This window comes from Pomacea canaliculata, linkage group LG3 (assembly GCF_003073045.1).
Source record: "Pomacea canaliculata isolate SZHN2017 linkage group LG3, ASM307304v1, whole genome shotgun sequence".
Classification (NCBI taxonomy): domain Eukaryota; kingdom Metazoa; phylum Mollusca; class Gastropoda; order Architaenioglossa; family Ampullariidae; genus Pomacea; species Pomacea canaliculata.
Genome location: NC_037592.1, coordinates 27,153,312 through 27,174,298, shown reverse-complemented (window position 1 = coordinate 27,174,298; position 20,987 = coordinate 27,153,312). Strand labels below are relative to the sequence as shown.

The 20,987-nt window shown below is 41.2% G+C and overlaps 2 protein-coding genes and 1 long non-coding RNA gene across 3 annotated transcripts; all 3 read left to right on the top strand.

Moving 5' to 3' along the window:
- Positions 1–2,338: 2,338 nt before the first annotated feature.
- On the top strand, positions 2,339–7,382 carry LOC112560076 (transmembrane protein 26-like). Its single transcript, XM_025231649.1, has 6 exons — positions 2,339–2,436; positions 3,562–3,768; positions 4,099–4,225; positions 4,528–4,695; positions 6,334–6,555; positions 6,849–7,382. Exons 2-6 carry the CDS (start codon positions 3,572–3,574, stop codon positions 7,266–7,268), a joined length of 1,134 nt encoding a protein of 377 aa, XP_025087434.1. The 5' UTR covers positions 2,339–2,436; positions 3,562–3,571; the 3' UTR covers positions 7,269–7,382.
- A 1,602-nt stretch (positions 7,383–8,984) lies between these two features.
- Positions 8,985–10,134, top strand: LOC112560080. Its single transcript, XR_003098470.1, has 3 exons — positions 8,985–9,103; positions 9,715–9,817; positions 10,042–10,134. It is a non-coding gene; the product is annotated as an uncharacterized LOC112560080 (long non-coding RNA).
- Positions 10,135–11,246: 1,112 nt separating this feature from the next.
- On the top strand, positions 11,247–19,014 carry LOC112560077 (cytochrome P450 3A21-like). The gene is made up of 12 exons (XM_025231650.1): positions 11,247–11,302; positions 13,552–13,645; positions 14,754–14,873; positions 15,368–15,455; positions 15,618–15,760; positions 15,875–15,999; positions 16,197–16,320; positions 16,646–16,803; positions 16,953–17,041; positions 17,567–17,705; positions 18,148–18,310; positions 18,816–19,014. The coding sequence occupies exons 5-10, from the start codon at positions 15,637–15,639 to the stop codon at positions 17,700–17,702; spliced, it is 756 nt and encodes a 251-aa protein (XP_025087435.1). The 5' UTR covers positions 11,247–11,302; positions 13,552–13,645; positions 14,754–14,873; positions 15,368–15,455; positions 15,618–15,636; the 3' UTR covers positions 17,703–17,705; positions 18,148–18,310; positions 18,816–19,014.
- The last annotated feature ends 1,973 nt before the right edge of the window (positions 19,015–20,987 follow it).

Sequence of the window (20,987 nt, the reverse complement as noted above, 5' to 3'; positions counted from 1 at the left end):
GGTTTTTTCTGACGCACCTGTCCAGGTAGAGGTGGCTGGTTACTTTATGAAAAGGTAGAAAATTACTAAGAGTTAGTTGTTTTCCTTCGTTCCTCTATCTCCATGATGTTGGCTAGTTATGAATAGCTACATGTTTATTATCTTTAAAGAAGGTTTGTACAACAATTTTCTCACAAAAACTTCATTGACAATGTAACTTACACAAATTAAATTATGACACTAAAAGTGCAGTTCCTTTTAGTGAATGTCAAACAGCCAGAAACACGTTCAAATGTTCGAACGTACCTTTGAACACACAAATATTAAATTATCAACTGTCTAAAAAGTAAATAAGCAACAACAACAACAACAGCAAAAAAAATCTTTTAGTACACCTTCACGTGGCTCATTCACTCAGCTTCTTTACAAAGGACGAGGGAATCAACGATTTTGTTTCCGTAAGTTTGTCAACAAGAATGGAGGGCTCTGAACGTTGTGAGAAACAATCGTGTATACAGCTGGTAGATGAATGCACGAACATGTGTAGTGTGCGGTGTGTGTTCACTAAGAATCGACACGTGTTCTCTGGATTAGCAGGACGCAGATTAACGGGAACCTAGAAGAGTAACCGACTGGAATTGTTTAACGTTTATTGGCATTTCTGTCTGAATTTGTAGATCTCGTGCATAAACAACATGTTTAAAGTTACAATTAACTGCAATGAGGTATTTGTTTACAACTACAATAGAGTCCTGTGCAGGAACACTAATGAGCAGTTTGTTGTACGCGTTTCTTCACTGGTGGAGGTGAAGTCGAGAATGTAAACAGCCTCAAGGAGCGGTTCAGGTATGACACCTCCGTCTACTCAGCATGCCTAGTACCAGAGATTTATGTCAGTGGGGGAGTATACGTCATCACTGATAAGGTAGGTGAGATGTCACGTAACATCTTGTGATGAAATGATAAAATAAAAAAACCAAAACAGGTAGATGGTATGCTTTTATCTCATTATCACTCCTCACAGGTGTTTCACAAGTGATAACTCTTTAGTGATTGTGAAAACGGATGGACGTGTTGCGATGTAGGAAATGTATATTTGTGCCGTTATACCGGCTTTTAAACAGATTGTATAACAAAAAGTATGCAAAACAGTACAACAAATGTATTGGAGTATTCAAGGACACGCATCCTGAAATATTTAATTACTAAACATAATTTATTCATCAAACACACGTTACTAGCACATCACTTCCCACAGAAACTATTTGTACCCTGTTTCCCTCTTATTTCGCTTTTTACTATATTTCTCTCCACGTCTCTCTGTCTGTCTCTCTCTTAGTTCTAAAACTGTTTTGACATCGCAGCAAACTCCAGCCAGTCGACCCAACGAGCGGGAATGGTCGCTTGACTCCAGAAAGGGTTGTAGAAGGTGAGGCAGCAAGAAGAGGAGATGAGCACCAACCTCACGAAAAGTGATGTGTCGAGGCCTCTGACCTCCCAACGATCTGAAAAATGTTGGAGATGACCTTTACCTTTTTACCTTTTATATCAAAATGATGCGCAGTTATTATTTTAATTTAACATAAAGGTGGCCTTCAATGATCTCAAAATTGTGGTGACACCTCTAACTTTCATTCTGTTTACTGCTTATATATCTAATCTCGAAAACATTGATTAATTTAAGTAAATTTTAATGTCAGATAAAGTTTTAGTTAAAAAATGTCAAAACTCTTCGATTGATAATATCAATGAACCAGTGGAAACGTATTGCTCAAAGAAAGCCAGAGTTTTATTGCATATATTGAGCTTCACATGGGATATAACTTGGTAGATTGGAACCTGTTGTATCATGTACTAATAAGGGGAGGAATACAAAAGAAAGGGTCAAACACGTTACATGTAATTCATTATGTTGTACACTCAAGTATTTAAAGTTTCAACAGAACACACTTTTAATGTCGTGAAATGAAAACGAGATTGTTAGTGAGTCCAATTCTATTTTGGATATTTAATACAACGGCAGCAAACATGGTACAAACAATTAGCTAACGGAGATTATTATTCACTTTTCTTTTTGACGATGATCTAATGTTAACATCTGCATTCTCAATACGACTACAAAACCAGATATGTACACTTTGTCAGTCTAGTTAAATCGCTTGAAATGTATTTTGTAAGCTCGGGGGAACAGGGGGACTGAGGGTCTGTGAAACAAAAAGATAGTACAGTAGTAATCGTCTAATAACGAGAAATACAAGGACATTTGTCGGACGCATGTATCTGCGCACACTCATGCACCCACTCACCCACCTATTCACTCATTTACTCATTGCATCTCAAACAGATATCAAACACTTTGCAGTTTCCATTTTATCTTCTGTCATATCTCAAGGGCTGTCTCGTATTGCACTCTGCACAGTGTGATGAGACATTTTTATCTCACCTAGCGCATTGCAGGTATGTTGTGCTTTCATGCAATTTTTGCCTACAGAGTATAATTTTATTCTTTAAGAAGGATTTTAAAGAATATTTTATAGAGAATTTAGAGAGCTATGCATAAACAGACTGAATTCGAGTAACTTTCATTGTTCGGTCAATGATCATGGTGGTCAAAGGAAGAGCTGGAGAATTACAAGGCATTCAACAAACATATGCTTGGCGCTCACTATTTTTACTATAACATGCAGTTATTATTTTTCTTGTTGTCTTGTGATGCTCATGATGGAGAAAGCTTAAATGAATAGATAAAAGATTAGCTGTTACGAAGCTTGAAGAAAGTGGATAGTTGTGGATGACAACAGATCTGTTTATTCCATTTGTCTACACTGTTTGAGGATATTAGTGTGAGTGCACTCGGATATATCCGCCGATCGGATGGAGACCAACACTTACAATGTCTTTTTTCCAAAACAGCAGAAGCAAATACCTAGCGACTGTACAATTTCCTTTATGGACATGAGGAGTGGAGTATGATTCCTGATGGAGAAGAAAAATAATTAAGACAATTGAAAACAAACGCCTAAAGAAGATGCTCTGATCTTACAAAGCGATTATGTAGGAAGCATGACTCCCATGTTGACAGCAAGAAAGAAGGAATGAGCGAAAAGAGTTTGGTTTAGTCTTTTATGACTGTGTAATCTATAAAATATGCACTATATATATATATCACAGTCACAGACATTTTTATGCTGTCAAGAGACCAGAAAATGTTCACGTACTATTATGAAAAAAAAGTATTTTGACTTGAGTAAATTCTGTTCAGAGTAGAAGCAGGATTATGTGACTTTATTTATTCTACACAGTTATTTGGACAGAACATATAAAAGAAAGTACAGGTCAGGGATTTTAGTTTTTATTTGTGTGTCTAACGCTCGAAATGCGGTGTCATTATCACTTTCACCTATGGATTCAATGAGTTCTACAGGACATTATAGTAGCAGGTAGTCTTGAGATGATGTTCCCTAACGAGACTGACAGCTCATTATAGTTATATAGTCATATCAAAATAATCACTCACATGTAGTGTTCATGTCACGTGTTCAAGTTACAGCTGAGCAAACAATGATTATTGCGTGACTCTAGAGACATCGCCATGACCGAGAATGTGGTTGTCAACCGGATCCAAGCGCTGATGGTGAGGCTGCTCCTCTTCTTACACTTCTTGCTGGTCTTGTGGCGGGTGTCCGTGGCCTGGGGTGAGATGCGGTGGCTCCTGGCATGCGCAATCGTGCCCTTCCTGCTCGAGACCGTCTTGAATATATGCAAATGGAAAGGAATAGAGTGGAAGTGGTGAGTGGTTCATGAACCGAATGACATGCAGAGGAGAGCATCGCATATCGTGCAAGGACAACAACTTGTTTTTCTTATTCGTCCATTGCTTGATCTCCTTGAATCGCTGTTTGATTGCGGTCCTCCAATCAACTTAACTATTTCATGGCAGTCTAGTTCTTCTTTTGCCTCGACAGCATCGTCATCTGTTCAGTTTAATGGAGCTCATTGTATAAAGCCTTCCTTAGCATCTTAGACTGCGGAATATTTATCTCTTTAATAATCGTGAGTATAAAGAACTCTCAATGTATTGCTCAGCAAAGACGAGACACTTGGCGTGTTTCTCTTCAGGGTCTCTCTGTGTTTCCTCTTCTACTCGGGTGCTACGGTACCCGGAATCTGGCTGCTGGAGATCAAAAGGACAGAAACGTACCTGACAGCAAACGTCACGTCTCTGGATGGCATCCCGATCCCTGGGGTTAGCATCTGTCATTACCTCTCACATCTGTCTTCAATTTTGTGCATCATCCTCGTTCTCGTGCACGCAAGTATGCACGCACGCACCCCAACTCACACACACACACACTCACACACACATTCTGTCTCTTACTGTGTGTCATTCGCTCTGAGCAAAAATTTGTGGAAAGGCGCTATATAAATCTTCGTTATTATACAACGTATTAAGGGGCAACCAGTTTTGAGGAAAAGATGAAAGAACTGTAACAGAGGGACACATGTTCGTAGGACGCAGTTGTAACTTATCATTACTGATGTCGACAGCTGAACATTCCGCTGTTGCTGAGCTCGGACACCTGGGCGCTGGTGGCTGAGGAGATGCTGCTGTACCTGATGACCCTTAGCCGCTGGATTTTGCCGCGCGGACACTTGAACAGAGAAGAGCTCTCCCAACTCCTCTTCGCCTTTCTCGGCATGGCCTCGGACATAATGGTGAGTCGAGTGTAGCCACCAGCACGCCTCGTGCACTCAACCACTTGATGGGACGAATGTTCAGGAATCATGATAAGTGCCTTAGCCAGAATGTCTGCCAGGTATAATGCTCAGGTGACATTCATGGTACCAGGTCGTTCATCGTTTTTTTGGTGACCTTTAAAGAACATATTTATTGGTCACTGTGTGTAAAATTGGGAGCGTAACCTGAAGGATGGTCACAGTGACCCGAATAGAGATCAGCCTGATTGAGATGAGATCAACCTGCTTGAGATGAGGGTAGCTGAGTACTGCTTATCATCCTCCATTCTTGTTCACGAGAAAGTCGATGCCATGCACATGGGAACTGGTGTCGGTTCTTCCGTTGCAGGGAAAGTCTTTCAAAGAGTGTGCACCTTAGCAGGTGCTTTCATACTTTGATTTTCTGTCAGGTTTGTATCTTTTCCAAGATTGCAAGCAAGGCAACAGGACGATGTGCACATGCCTACAAATACCTTGACTGAAGGTTTAGTCGATGAAAGCGTACACCCCGGGTGTAGTGTCATTTCCGGCGTTATCTCAGGGGAAGCTCTCGCTCTGACGCTGCGCTAACATCCCGCTTATTTGTCAGGGAATTCTTCCATAGCCGATAGTCCTTGCGATACCTACAAGAGGTGAAGCCATTTGCCCTTAGTGACGGTAGAACTGTGACACAGCGGGCAATCAAAGAAAAGTCAAAGGTAACATGTACCCTTTGATTCTCTGGTAGGGTACTAAGTAACCTTTCTGGATGTGGTGCAGTCTGTCATGTGTGAACCGTTCGCGGTTCGTGCAAGGGTTGTGTTGCGTGGTTCCATGTCGCGCGGTCAGCTGTCGTGTAATTAACGGGCTCATAAGATCCATTTAAGAGTTTGTCATAGCAACATTTTTCATATACGCTGTTAGTCCTGGAAAATCAAGTTGCTGCTGACACTAGACTTTCCCTCCAACAGATAGTTGTTAAAAGTGTACTCATTCCAATTACGAAGCATCGAAAGCACTTTGTATTGTTATTCCTGCCGTGATCGTCAAAAACCATCAAGCCGTTGTGCGACGGTTCCGGAGGTTCATCATGGGTATTCACTCCAGGACTACCACCAAAAATTTGGATAGCAAAATTGAAGAAGTGGCTAGGCGTCCAGGGCGGCACACGACCGACCCCAACAGCGATCCTGATAAGTGTCCCCATGACCTTCCAACGACTGATGCTGGAAGGTAGGCCTAATGGGAGGCCCACTTGCTCGGGATCCGGCTGGCATCACCAAAGGGAAACAGAAGAATAAATTCATGGGTAAATAGATGTCTGCACCCTAGTTTTCAACACAAATGTTTACTCTTTACTTCCTCTTTTCGGGCCTTATGACTAGTTTTGTTGATGTGTTTATTTAATAGTTGATTTCTATTAATTTCAAATTGCCTCTCTTACCACATTCTTTTTGTTTGTGTGTTTCTTTCTTTCCGTTGCTAAAGTTGTTTAATTGTTTCTTGCTTTCTTGTTTGTCTTCTCCAGTCTGGTCTTTCTTTTTGTGGTTCTGTATTTCTATCTTCTTTTTCTGTCGGCTATTTTTCTTTCTGTTTCTCACTGCAATGTTCAACCGCAGTCCTTGGCTCTACCCTCAGGACATATTCTCGCTGTTTGAGTCGGACAATATCCGTGCGGACATGAACATGACATACACACTGCTGGCCGTGTGGTCGTGGAGTGTGTTGCAGTTCTCGCTCACCTTCTACACAGTCCACCATCCACAGCGAGCACAAGGTGTAGCAAATGTTTCAGCAGCCCCCGATACCTCCGATACCAAGCAGGAGCTGGCCGCTACTCTCGTCTCCCTCTTCATGCAGGTAACCCTCGACCCTTGACCCACTCTAAAGTTGCGTAAACCTTCCACAAAATTATAATGGGGCTATGAACAGTTACTAAAGTTCTTGTACAAATGTCTGTACTAACTAAAAATCGTTGAAGAATAGTTATTAGGTTTTATGGTAGTATTAGGTAAAACTCTTCTTATATGAAAGTGATGTTTTTATTTTCGAAAATATTACACTAGGACGGCCCATGTATAGTGTTCACAATATGTTGTATACACATTAGGAAGTAAATTTGTAGAGTTGACAATATGTTTTGTACCCACTAGGACGGTCCATTTCTAGTCTTGCGGATGTACGCCGTTGTTGTCTACAAGATCATCACCCACAGTATGATCTTCTTCGTCGCCAAAAACATCGTGGTCATCTGCCTTCTTTTGTACAAAATCATCGTTCTGTGCCATGTCTCCAGAGAGAAGGGGAATGAAAATACGGACTCAGAGCGGATCGTCAGTAAAGATGTAGAGCTTGCGGTGTTCGACAACCCCTTGACCTCTGTCAGCGATGAGCAACAGATTGAGGAAAGCTCTGATGAAGAAATCGACAACCCCTTGACCTCTGTCTGCGATGAGCGACAGACTGATGAAAGCTCTGATGAAGAAACCGACAACCCATTGACCTCTGTCAGCGATGAGCGACAGACTGAGGAAAGCTCTGATGAAGAAACCGACGATATAAAGCAAGAGTAAAGACCAACAGATGTTTACAGACAGTAGGACGCAACGACTAACAGCCCGTGACATCACTGATCCAGTGCATACAATAACAATTATATTGTGATAAACATAATAAACCTACATGGACCACCCTTAAAAACTTGTTATCGGTATGGAAAGGGTGTGTGTTTACCTATTCATAAAATAAAAAGTAAGCAAAATGCTTTGGATAAAAGATACATCTAATAAAATAGCTTTGGTCACAGAGGGCGAATTTTCTCAAAATATTGTCCTTTTGTTTTTGAACGGACACTTGCTTTGTCCCAAATCCTCCCAAGTTTTGAACGCACTACATATCAAACTAAAGAAGTTGTTCGTAACCCCTAAACTACAGACACGTTGCTCGCGATATATACTAATGTAACCTACTTGTAGTTTAACATCGTCTCGGTTGTTTCATTTATTTTACCTTTACCTGTCATCAGTTTTAGGCCTTGAGCTATTTTTCCTGTCGGAATTAACTTTATGCAGCCCTTCATAGTGTTTAAAAGTTGTTGAACGTAGCGCTATAACAAGTTTCACAGCTGGTAAAGATTGAAACCAAGGGTTGGCTTAGGTTTATCTGTCAGTATACAAATTAACGATGTGTCAAGTTTTTAGTTGTGACTGAGATACCAATACCAAAAGCTGCACAATAATTGTCTTTTGAGTAATTGTTTGTAAGACATTAGATCAGAGGCTCACAATGTGCAGCCTTGCTAGTGATGCCTATTGCTATCTTCCCCATGGATGGCCCTCTAAATGTCATATTGTAGATACACACTTCATTGTTGCCAAATCTGTTCGTGCCTACCCAGTCGGTATTGTACAATTTTACTGTGAAAGGTAAAGTCTTTCCGTTTCCATGACACATGTCAGCAGTAAACATTCGTTGATATTGTCATAATTCTTTCTGGTTGTTTGAGATTTACTAGAAATAATTGTGCTTGTATTGTCATGTTTGAATTGATTCTAAGTTACATTGTCGATTTTTGCAATTTTTGTGAGGAAAGTATTTTAGAAATCTCTTGTACTCATCGTAAGCCACGTGGCTGTTCATAACCAACCTGCGACACAGCATTATAAGAATAAAAGGAGAAGAAAGAAACAACTCTTGGTCATGCTGACTATCTTCGTTAAGCATATGCACAAGCTGGCCAGTAAAACCAGCCATCCCTACCTGGACAGGTACGTCAGAGGACCCTGAACCTTTACAATCTACAGTATGTATTACTTGGGATGTTGCAACCCCAATAATTATCATCATCATACATTAGGCTTCAGGTTTGTACTGCTAATATAATAAATTAACGACTTATGTGCATGTATGTACCTACACGTGTGCAGATGTGCGAGTGCGCGCGTCTGTATGAACACAGGAGTAATGCTGAAATGAACTGTCTTGTTTACTTAAAATTTATGATCACTATAACATTAATTATACTGTCGTATTCGTCTACATGTACTCTGCTACCAGCCCCTTGAGTTAGAGCTACATCAGGAGTATCCTCTCTCATCAAGTTGTCTCAGTGATCGTGCAAGACATTGTACGTATCAGAGTCAAGGACAATACAAGAAACAAATTAAAGTCACCTAGATAAATCTTGCATAATTAGATTGCACAACGCACCTGCAAGTCGTAGGTAGGTCAGTCGGTATCTATAAAACCTACTACATGTAATTGTGTCACACACGCATGAACAGTAGACGCTGTGTCGCGAGCTTGAGGTCCTGCGGCGGAGTGAGACAGCTAGCGTTTGGGACCGGAAGTTGGTCGAGCCGCGTCTCAGCTAGCACTTTGGTGAAGTTTGAGAACACTGCTTTCCTAGGTGACACTCTTATTATACTGGTTTTATTAACTCAAAATGCTCAGCTGAGAAAACTCCATAGCTAAAAATGATTTAGTCTGTAACTATGTAACTGTGCCAAGCCTCAATGCTATTTTTGTTGAACATTAATTACACATCGTCGAGTGGCCTAGTTGTGATGCTTAGTGAGGTAGTCCTAACACCCTGCAAAATATTACCATTTTATAGGTTTTGCTTTAAAGATTTTACTTAAAAAGTACCTTCTACAAATTAGTGTAAAACTTTGATTCCACAGAGCATAGGGCAGTTAAAATCTGCGTGAAAAGGCCTGTAGTTATTGTAAATTTAATCATTTAATTTTTATTAAAATACTATTTTTGAATACGTTTCAAGTTTTCGTATTGATTATGATGATTTTTAAACAAACAATACATATAAATATTCATAATATTTAATCATGTTATGTAAAATTGTACTTTCGAGATAAAAGATCACAAGTCTTATAAAAATGACTTTAGAGCACAGAAAACTGAGAAAATGAGTTACTAGGTCAGTTTCGGTGCTTATTACCATTGATAAAATGTTAAAAGTTTTATTTGTTTTAAAGATTTTTTTAAATGTTGCCTTAACAGCCAGGTGGTGCCATACAGACTAAACGATGGACTGTCTGGGATGGGTTTCAGTAGTTAGTGGATTGGTTTTCTCCGTGCTGATACTTTTTTATTGCACGTACTGGTAAGTGAATGATTGTTTTACATAGAACTATGGTCTGGTTTTGTATTTATTCTGCGCGATAAGTGTAGGATCATACAGTTTTTTTCGTCAGTAAATAATGTTTTCTAGAATTATTTCAAGTACAATGTTCTAAAAGAATATTTTGCTTAACTATTATCAGCATAAATCTCTGTATTACATCTTTATTTACTTACTCAAGCTGAAAATACATTTTTAATGCTCAGGATATCACAAAAGCGTCTTCACCAGACCTTTCAGAAAATGGGCATCAGAGGTCCAAAGCCTAGTTTCTTCTTCGGAAATTTGGATGAGATTCTTAAAAAGGTATTGTCTTCTTATTGCGTTCTTTTGTCCACTTATTTTTTTTTTCATTTAGGATGGTCTCATGCACAACGATTATATTACCCATGCGTGCGCATGTATATGCAGGCCCGTTCTTAGCCCCCGCGGGGCCCTAGGCAAAGGGCATGTGCGGGGCCCTTACGCCACGATCACACGGTTTTAGTTGGGATCTAAAGTCACTTTTTTCCTCAGGGATATCTCGTCTTTTATCATTGACAGTGCCAAAAGCCAGGGGCGGGGCCCAATCCGCTCAATTCACAGACTGGCCACACCTCAGTAACATACCTTATACCTACCTCTTCACTCAGTTCCAACTTGCCCCCTCCCCCCGCCCTAGTGGCACATAAATCCAGCAATAGCTCAATGCACGAACGTTCATGCGCGATAAATCCTCGGTGTCCAGCAGCCTTCTGTCTCCAAGCGCGTCAGCGAGAATGTGATACGGCTGACATCTAGTACAGTACTCCATATGCCTAGTTACCATATCAATCAAAAGCGCGGGGCCCCTTGAAGCGCGGGGCCCTAGGCAGATGCCTCGTCCGACTGCCCCTAAACACGGCCCTGTGTATATGTATAAGATTTCAGTCAGTTTAGAGGATTCATCATATACTTTTCAGTCTAGGTTAATATCATTAAAATTTAATTTATCGTATAAAAGCGTTAGTAATCCGTAACATTATAACACAGATAAAATACAAAGATAAATAACATGGTGGGCATGTCTGATGTGATCGTTAAAGAGCTTTGGGGGAGGGTGCCTTCGAAGGAAAGGCTGGTTTTCAATTTCTGTTGTGAGCGAATTCAAAGAGCTTCACTTTGCACAATTCGGTAAGTGAACTCTATTAATTACTCATTTCTTGTCCATTCCATTATTACTAAGTATGTTGTGTAGTCACCTGGCCTGGGTTTTGGTATTTTACCGGTCCACCGCACATCTTAGAATTTTGAGACCGGCCTGCAAAAAGAAAACTTTGCCCAACCCTGGCTTATTCCGTTTTCACAGAGCATGTCTTTAAAATGTCACAAGTATATTAAAGCTGTGATTAAAACTAAAGTCTCGGGTATTTAAAGAATGTTTTTATTTCAGGTGACAACAGTGCCCTTTGTAGCGGACTGGCAAAAGGAATATGGAAATGTCTATGGGTAAGCAGTGCCTTATCAGACCGAGAGAGAATAATAATAATAATAAAAAAAAACAAGCATGTGATTTATAGATAAGCGGGCGCATGATTATACTCACCGAAAGAGCACGCTCTCAGCGCTTAAGAAGTGGACAGCATAGGAGGACGGAAGATCACACAACGTGCAGACAAGTAATAAAATACAAACATAAAAGACGCAAAGAAGATCCGGGGAAACATAACAGTAGGATTGAGAGTTTTGTGATTTAGGGGAAGGCAAGCAGGCGTACCCACTAGTTAATAGAGGGAAAAAAAAAACAACCAAAGGGTTAGAAGGCGGACTAGCAGTATGTGGATTGTTGTTAGGAATAATGGTCATGGAACGGATGTATTCTTCAAAGGATTCGATGGTGGGTAGGTGGCGGATATGGAAGGGGTAAGAAAAGTTTCACTGTTTTGCAATGAAACTTCTATGACCTTTCGTAATTGTTCGGGTTATAGCGATATCTAGCACACAGTCATCAGACAAAGAGCAAAGTTGGTTGGCTGGGATGTAAGGGAAGAGAAGCTCAGAATAGTCGAAGGAGTAGGGGAGGATCAGCGTTTTGCGCCAAGCCAGCAACTAAGACTATATCACGGCAAGGCAGCCAGTCATGTAAACAGATGCCACATGCAGAGAAAGAACAGCGAGCCCGAAACGAGAGCTGAACCCAGGACAGCCAATCTTTTACACATTGTATTGGCGACAGGCGCTAGCCGCCGCACCACCAGGCCGCACCAAGTAGTCAGGGCAGGAGGATGGAAAGAAATTAAAACACAGCTTAGACAGCTTGTACCCTTTGTTTCGGTTTTTTCCCGTAATCAGTTTGTTTGTCCGAGCTGATGTAGAAAACCATGACTCAAACATCCTAACAGTATCAGCCATCCTGCTTGGCACCCCGTTGAAAGGTAAACAGTGGAGTCATCCAGCTCACCCCGCTACACACAATGAAAACAGCAACATCCCGACCTTGACGAGACCAACAGGATGTTCTTCAGGACATTAAACCTCTTTATACACATTCGTCACCCTGGTGTAAGGACAGCACAACAGACCTGTCCTTGAATATTAGAGGTCGGCAATGAAAGCTGCAGGGAAGGGTTTAGGAACCTTTATCCTTTATTATGCACATTCATTAGCATAATGCACTCGCTTTGATCAAAGATGCCGCCCGCTGTTGGATGCTGCTATGGCGGAGTCATCTCCTGGGGCGACGGCGGTTAGTCCTTGTAGGCACGCTGTTGCTTCGACATTTTCCTTTTATTGTTCAGTTCCCTACCTCCCTCTCCCCACTCCGAAAAAAAAATTCGAAGCGGATAAACACTTTGGTGGATAAATGCTTTAATGTATATTAAAAAAAACTAAACAGAATGCATCCGTAAGCAGTGGGTATTAAGCCTGGCTTATGGGTTCTAAAATGTTACACCCGACACTGGCAAACGTCTGTAGTAATTAAACACTCTATTCAGACAGCGTTACATTTACCACTATTGTGTGCGATCCGCCACAATATACATCCATGTATCTATCTTCTCTCTATTATTCTCTCTATTAATACGCCATATTTTTATTTAATTATTTGTTACTCTGAATGTTATTCGTTAATCGGTTTGTCTATTTTCTTTATCGTTTTTTTCTTTTTCCCCTGAGTTATTCTCGCTTCAGAGTATTGTCCCCAGGACATAGTCTGGAAGTCAAGGAAAAGCGTCTTGTATTCGTAGCTACAATGCGATGGCTAGACCTTATGGACACTACTTCACATTTCTTTACCCCAGGGCATCTTTGCCACAACTCTAAAACTACGACTCCAGGTGTAAATCAGCATGTGCGGGGTCTGTACACCGCTTTACATAACTTTGGAGACAAGACGCGTTACCTTGAGATTCCCATGCTGCCCAAGGGCATCGACCTACCCACGCTCCATAACTACGGCCCCAGTTGAACTAGGTTTTTTTTTCATAGCTATTTTGTAGTCTTTTCTTCCAGTCCCTTTTTATGTCCAATGTCACATTCTCTAGCTTTGTCTACCGCGCGACCTCCGTTATGACCTTTCGTATATCACCCCATTTTCAAGAGGTTCTCTCCGTGATCTCTTCCCCTACCTTCCTTTCTTTCTCGACATTCACATAGTCTTTGTTTTGAAAAGATAAGTTTTAGACGCTCAGATTTTCTGTGCTTTCAAATCCTATTATAGGAAGAAGACCACAATCTTTATTTGCTTTCATCCGCAGAGTCTACAGACCCAACCCTTTCTTGGTGGTTACCGACGTGGAGCTTTTGCGTGAGATTATGGTGAAGAAGTTCAACGCTTTTCCTAACCGCCAGGTACATTTGCTGTGTTTTTATGCACTTGTCCTCTTGTGACCGATGCCCTCCATGATGTCAGTCAGTCCTCTTTCTTTCGTTTTGTGTGTGTTTAATCTTTTTTCTTGGCTGCTCGCAGCCTAGGTGATTGAAGAATGTTTTTAGTCCTAGGCGACGGAGTACTTTCAAGGCACATTATACATTTGATCTCGTGACCCCGATGCCAATTTTTATTTATTTATTTTTTTGCCAGAAAAGTTATTCTTGATCATTTCAGGGAGCATATGAGTTACACTGTTCTGTAATTCACCTCGTTCAGTAACGCCATTCCAGTAATAGCGAATGTCTCAACACGGATGTTGGTGTCACGCCACTCACATGCGTACATCACACTCGCGCATGCGTCAGACATTAACGTGCGTTCAACAAAATACAAGACAGTTATCCCTGTCCAGACTCCAGTCAATATTTAATGACAGACTAGATTACGTTATGTTTCATTCTTCACTCCAAATTACACAAACAAGAAAAGAAATACATTTTTTTCCTTCCTTCTCTAATAACAAGTCTGTCGCAGAATAAGTTTGTACATAGGCACCAACTGTCTACCATCAGCCTCTTCACCACAATGACTATGAGTTCGTTATAAATTTACATTACAACCGATGTAGAACCGGAGGACATCAAGCTTGGAAAGAAACGAAGTTTCAAAACAATGGATTCAACTTTTACAAAAAGAAAAAACTGTTTTTGCAGGCAGTCTTAGCTCCCTACTCACAACCTGTCTCAGCATCCCCCTTCTCTCCCCGGGAAGTGAGCTGTTGGCCACCCGACTGGCCATCTAAAGTTCACTCAACCTTCTAGAAACTTCCAGCTACTCAACCATCCTCTCGTTCCCATTCTGACGTGCGGCACACCATGTCTACTGTCAGCAGGCTTTGGGAGTAGTTTATGGCGAAGCAGGGAGAGGGAGAGTTGGGGTAAGAGAGAAAGAGAAAGAGTGTGCGTGATAACTCGAGCACACGCGTGTATGTGTGAATCAGAGCAGTTTAACACATTCAAATTGTCATATTGTCACAGCATTGTGAATTTTGCTGCTAAGAATCTATCTTTATGATGCCATGTCTAGTACACAGCGCTGTCAGACTACAAACCTTGGAATGAAATGCTGACGATGCTGCAGGATGATCACTGGAAGCACGTGCGTAGTTTGCTCAGCCCTTGTTTCAGCACGAGCAAACTGAAAAAAGTAAGTCATGGATGTTTGGGAACTGGTGTTGATTGATACAGTACGTCTGTGAAATCGCTTAGAAACAGTACATGATAAGTGTGACTGAGTTAGGGCAACGACAACGAGACTGCGCTCTCCTGATGACACTGTGACCATGGACGTGTATAGCTGGATTGCTGTCTGCCTTCCAAGACCAACATTAGCCTCTTGCGAAGTTCTCCGCTGTTAGTTCTCGGCTTCCGGTTTATTCACATTTTAGATTAACTACTAAAGTGAGGCATTAGACGACATAGCTTCCGGTTTATTCACATTCTTTGTTACGGCTCGCCGAGACTAACAGCGGATCACTTCGCAAAAGTCCAAGAGTGAGTCTCGGCATACATACATCAGTCCATAAATACACGTCCATGTTAAGATTGTGAATAACCGTTGAGTTTAAAGTTACATGGCAACAGTGTGACTCTGTAGTCAAATAATGACAGTATGATTGATGACAAAAACAAAATTTGCAGATGATGCCAGTCATGAAACGTTGCTGTAACAACTTCGTGGAGAACGCCGGAAGGAAAGCGGTTACGGGTGAAGAGTGGATGCCTTGCAGTAAGAAAAAACTATTGACAGTTCTTTGGAGGAGCCCAGCTTTGAGAAGAAAATAAAACACTGTACAAAAAGTACAAAGAATTAACTAACAAATGTTTGAGTATTGACATAGTTTTGGCTTAGATCAGACAAAGCATTAGCCATGTGTGTGTGTGTTTTCAGATTGTGCAACTCATTCAGCATGGACGTTATAGCGGGTAGGGCGTTCGGCATCGAGGTGAATTCTCTCAAGACGCCGGGAGACCCGTTCTTGGCGCTCATACAGAGGATCAGAAACGTTCCTACGTGGATGTTCACCGTGCTTAGTGAGTAGATAAGTTCATATTCATACATATGGGTCAAGAGGTATCGTATCAATTGTTAATCCGCTCATTAGTTGCTGTTTGGTTTGTGCAACATTTTTTCTATTTATGTCGCAGCCTTTTTTCCGAAGCTCACCCCGTTGTGGCGACGTGTAGGTATCGCCATCGCGCCTGAGAAAGATGTGTCGACTCTGATGAACCTCATCCGAAGAGCGATCAAGGAGCGACGGCAAGGGACAGAGGTAACGTTCCGTAGCGTGTCTGTCGATGTGTGTCTGGCGTCTCCTATGGTCAACATCTTTACACTAGTCATCGTCCTTGGGGGATGGGGCAGCAAAAGATATATTTATGAAAGCAAATGGGAATGAGGTTTCGGTAGCATTAACATGGGTCATGCTCACCCAAAGGTGAAGAAAGTTTTGGTGACATGCGTGTGCAGACGTACCCGGACATGCTGCAACTGATGCTGGAGGCGGAGAACGAAGGTGACAAGGAGACGGAGGTGGACCCGGAGATTGACCACAGGAAGCAACTGAGAACTTCTGCAGGGTGGACACGGAAAGGTCAGTCTGAGAGTCTCCTGTTCTCTGTATGTGTATTTTATATATGTACCCGTCGTGCTTGTGTGCTTCTCCATTCAGCGCATTTTTCCAGCAGCAAAAAAAAAAAACAAAATAAATAAAAAAAATGCCATGAACTTTCAAAAAGTAGGTTCATATACATTGCTCTGGTAGTCAACATATAAGCGTCTCCTCTTTCACAACAGTTTTACGACATACAGCAGCAGTCTTAGTCATCTCTACCCTATCCACCCCGAACCCAACCTTTCACTGTCGGAGTGACACAGAAGAAATCTGTTGTACATCGAATGACTGTTTTGTTCCTCAGGTCTGACGGAAAGTGAGATCGAGGCCAATAGTTTCATCTTTCTCATCGCCGGTTACGAAAACACGGCATTGATGATGGCATTCCTGCTGTTTGAGCTGGCTGAACACCCCGAGTGTCTGCAGAAGGTTCAGGAGGAGCTGGACGAAAAGCTGGGCAAGGTGGGGCCTCTGTGACACGTGGATTTTGTGCTTCGTGTATGCCTAGTCATGTTTGTCCAAGCTGATAAAGGAATGCGTGTGTGTTAGTGTGAGTAAGTGTGAGAGAGAGAGGATATGGAAAGTGACAACACAAGCTGTTAATGTTGCAGAAGGAAGTGGACTATGAGACTGTCCAAGAGCTGACGTACCTGGAGATGTGTTTAAACGAGACCATGCGCTTGTACCCTCCTGGTGTCGCGTAAGTTATTATCTAAAGCATCTTATCTTCTTTGCATCACTTGATGTTGAACACAATTTTTTTTTTAAATTAGGAATGTTGTGGCGGTTTGATTTTGGGTAGAATTATAATCGATCATTTATCGTTTTTTTTTTTTTTTTTTTTTTTGCTTTTTTTTTGTCGATCCTTCGTGAAACACATGTTAGAGTAAATTTCATGTTATAAAGATCGAAGAGGCGTCATCATCATCATCAATTAATTATCCATCAATCCATCCATCCAATCATCTATCCTACCTCAATCCTCCATCATCATCAACCATCACAAGATTATTTTGTAGTTGGAGTTAGTGGTGAGATATTGCTAGAAGATGATAAGCAATTATTTGTTATGGTTCTAGCAATGTCGCACATCTTACCTGTCCAAAACAAGAAGAAAAATAATTTATTTACTTTCCAGGCGACATTGCACGAGGAGCATGTCTAACGTAGTATGAGTCCTTTGTCATGGAAATGTGTAGCCATCCCTTTAACCCTTTGTTTCCAGGCTCCAGAGAGAGTGCGTTGAGGATACATACCTTGGCAACATCCGTGTCCCAAAGGGAATGCACATTCTCTTCCCGACCTTAACCATTCACACCGACCCACAGCACTGGCTCCGATCCAATGACATTCAACCCTGAAAGGTGAGCCAGCGAAGGTATCTGTGTGAAGGACATCAAAATATATCAGAAAGTAAATATTGCGGTCGGAGGATTGTTGAGGTGAAAGAAGCCGATACAATTTTATCTTTTCCATAGACATTGATCAAACAGCTTAGGTTTATGATCATAGTCAAAAAATGAAAGTAAATAATATTGCTTTACGTCTGGACAAAGAAAAGCTTTGTTTTTGCAAGAAAAGTACAGTACCACAATTCCACACATTTATCCTGGCCAAGCAAGCCACATCGTCTAGTGAAGCCCGATTTCAACGAAACAATGGTCAATGAAAAATATGTTCTTGAAAAGAACTTTTTCAAGACTAGACACATTTTTTTTCCAGCTTCATCAGGTGTTGACAGTTTTGTCCTATCGGGTACAGCTCATCTGGTATAGTTTCAGGTTTTTTGTGTAAACTTGTTTCCAGGCATACACCGGAAGGCAGAGCTTCTCGCCATCCGTTCAGCTTCCTGCCGTTCGGCTACGGCCCCAGAAACTGTATTGGGATGAGGCTAGTGTTAGTCGAGATGAAGATGGCCATCGCTGCCTTGCTGCGACAGTTCTCTCCCGTTCGTTCCCCTAAGGCGTCGGTGAGTAAGCTTTATGAAAGGCCCGCTTTCCTTTGTTTTCTATTTAATAGCTGTAGTTAATTTTTTTAAAGGAAGGTAAGTGTAATATTCAGAATGCAAACTAGGCTTTGTTTAACAAATGTATTAAATAGCAGGATGCTGAAAAAGGTGGCCTGACGTATTCTTGAAGACGGCCCTATTGTGTGCAGTATGTAAATACGCACACATACAACTCTCTGCGATGAGTTACAAATTCAAAACTAGACTTCTCAACCCTACTCAGCGCTGATGCAGTAAGATGAAGTGACAGTGTACCTTATTCCAGTTATATTTGGTTGATTAAGGCTGTTGTGGTTCCCAAAAAATAACAACAGAAGGCAATGGAAAGAAAACCTTGCAAGTTTCTCTGACAGCTCGACAATAGACAAAGGGAGTACTTAAGTCATTGTAATAAAGATGTGAGTGTTTGTAGCATGAAGAGCAAGGCAAATCACACTGATTCAAATAGAGTTGTACTGTGTTTCAGTATCCACCTAAGATATCGAAAAGCCCGATTCTGAAGCCCGAGGATACGCTGTGGATACGATTGAAAGCCAGGAAGTAGATCGTCACCTCTGTTTGAACAAACAGTACTTCACCAGTCTACATTGTGATCTTCTAGTGACAATCGCCACATACAGTTCATTCTATTCAATTTTTTTTTGTAATAAAAATTTACTTCTAAATTATGTGTTCTTTGTAATTTGTATTTTGAAATGTTTAATAAACGAATGCACCGCTCTTAGCTAGTATTATGGTTTGGCAGAGAGATTTGTCCATATCATGTGTTTTGGTCAGAAGACAAGCTTGTGATGAAAAACCTTTTTTGTGTCGTCGAGTATCGGGTGTTAGAAAACTAGAGGTCTGCAATACCTAGTGTTTGAATGTAGTGCTTTACATGAACTAAAAGACATCATGTGCACTTCCTATGGAGTGGTGTTCTTTGCCTAGCAGGTCTTTGCCTAGCAGTATCCACGTGTACAGGTGGATGGTTGACTGTAAGCCGAGACCAACTCTAGTCTTGGCGAGCAATAACAGACTTCTGCGGAGTGATTGTAATACGTAACCTCGTTACCTTTGTATCCTTCATCAGGAATCTGGGATTCATTGTCACTGCAGACATGACTCTTGCTAAAGAAGTGATATCTGCATGTCAGTCTGTCTGTTATGATAAACAAGTCACAGCTGTCTGTCAGTCTGCCTATTATAATAAATACATTACAGCTGTCTGTCAGTCTGTCTGTTATGATCTACACAACATCAGCACCATCCGTCACATTCTGTCTACACGTCTATCTTGTCTTGTCATCGCCATGAACTGTGGACCGTCATGCCTAGCGCGTTAAGCCCGCCTTAACGGTGGGGAAGGCGCTAAACAAATCAACATATTATTATCGTCAGATATATGAGCATACATAATACAGTTGCCTTATTCAGTGCCTCATGCATCATTTATGTTCACGCACTCGTGCACATCGCCAGTCATTCCCAGTCAACCCGCACTCCAAATGACACAAAGACTGGCGAGATGCTTGCTAGTCCAGAGTTTTGATTTTTATGAAGTTCAGAGGCTTACTGTTTATTTGTCCTAAACATTACAGGCTAAACGCAGCTGTCAGTTCTTTGAGCGCAGAAGCTCATTTGCAAGGCTAAAAGGTTATGGCGAAAACAAAATATTACTATCTCCTTTATACGAGCCTATTATTTATGAAGGTCTTTTCGCGCCTCGTAAAAAATAATGCATCCTTATCTTAGATGCACGACAGATACCCAATCGACATAATAAACGCGGTCATGTGCTAGAAAATACCACGGTAATATTTTTCTTATGCATCGTTGTGTTAAAACCTCCCTAGTATGTAACATAATGTCAAACAAATCAAACATCTATATCATTTTGCTATCAACAGTGATTAGGAATACTTCACGTTCGCCATCCAGTTCTTCTGTACCTTGGCTGGGACTCTCTTCCACGGAGCACTTGAGAATAGCTTTAGACATGTTTGTCGAGCAGCATGACTGAATCAGACCATCTCGGGCCATGTTGTGAGAAGGGTTTCTTGACATCCCATAAGGATGGCCGCCGCGCTCCGTACAGTTTGGGTGGTTTTGTGTTCTTTGTAGGAGAGCAGTTTAGTTCTTAGTTTAAAAGTTTCAAGAGTTTAAACTGTAACTTTTAAACTATTTGAGGATTAGTATTTAGTATCCTATTAGTCAGGAACAATGGACAAGTTAACTATATGTTCTGTGAACTGTCGAGGCTTGGCGACCCGAGAGAGAGAGAGATGATATTTTTCTTTTCCCCCCCAAAAAATACAACATATACTGTAGCCAAGACACTTTATAAAAAACGTGGAATATATCGTCAAAGCGAAATGGTGGTACGATGTCTTCTTCTACTCCTATAGCTCAAATGCTAAGGCCTTGCATGTATAGCTTAAAGAATAAAGAGAGTTATGCCATTTATTATCCATGAGGATCAGAGGGGTTTTATGCAAAGAAGGTCGACTGCAACAATATTAGACTATAGTATATGATGTACTACACTATACTCAAACACAGAAGAAACCAAGACAGTTTCTGTTAGTAGACTTTGAGAAAGCCTTTGATTTCATTGACCACTCATTTATCAAGAAAGCACTTGGAATGTTTAAATTTG

Bases quoted from the DNA above. Each gene is read 5' to 3' on its own strand.
- LOC112560076 (XM_025231649.1), top strand. From the start codon at position 3,572: ATGACCGAGAATGTGGTTGTCAACCGGATCCAAGCGCTGATGGTGAGG. The intron at 4,696-6,333 runs GTGAGTCGAGTG...CTCTACCCTCAG, and splicing joins GCATGGCCTCGGACATAATG to GACATATTCTCGCTGTTTGA. The intron at 6,556-6,848 runs GTAACCCTCGAC...TGTACCCACTAG, and splicing joins TCGTCTCCCTCTTCATGCAG to GACGGTCCATTTCTAGTCTT.
- LOC112560077 (XM_025231650.1), top strand. From the start codon at position 15,637: ATGGACGTTATAGCGGGTAGGGCGTTCGGCATCGAGGTGAATTCTCTC. The intron at 15,761-15,874 runs GTGAGTAGATAA...TTTATGTCGCAG, and splicing joins GTGGATGTTCACCGTGCTTA to CCTTTTTTCCGAAGCTCACC. The intron at 16,804-16,952 runs GTGGGGCCTCTG...TTAATGTTGCAG, and splicing joins TGGACGAAAAGCTGGGCAAG to AAGGAAGTGGACTATGAGAC.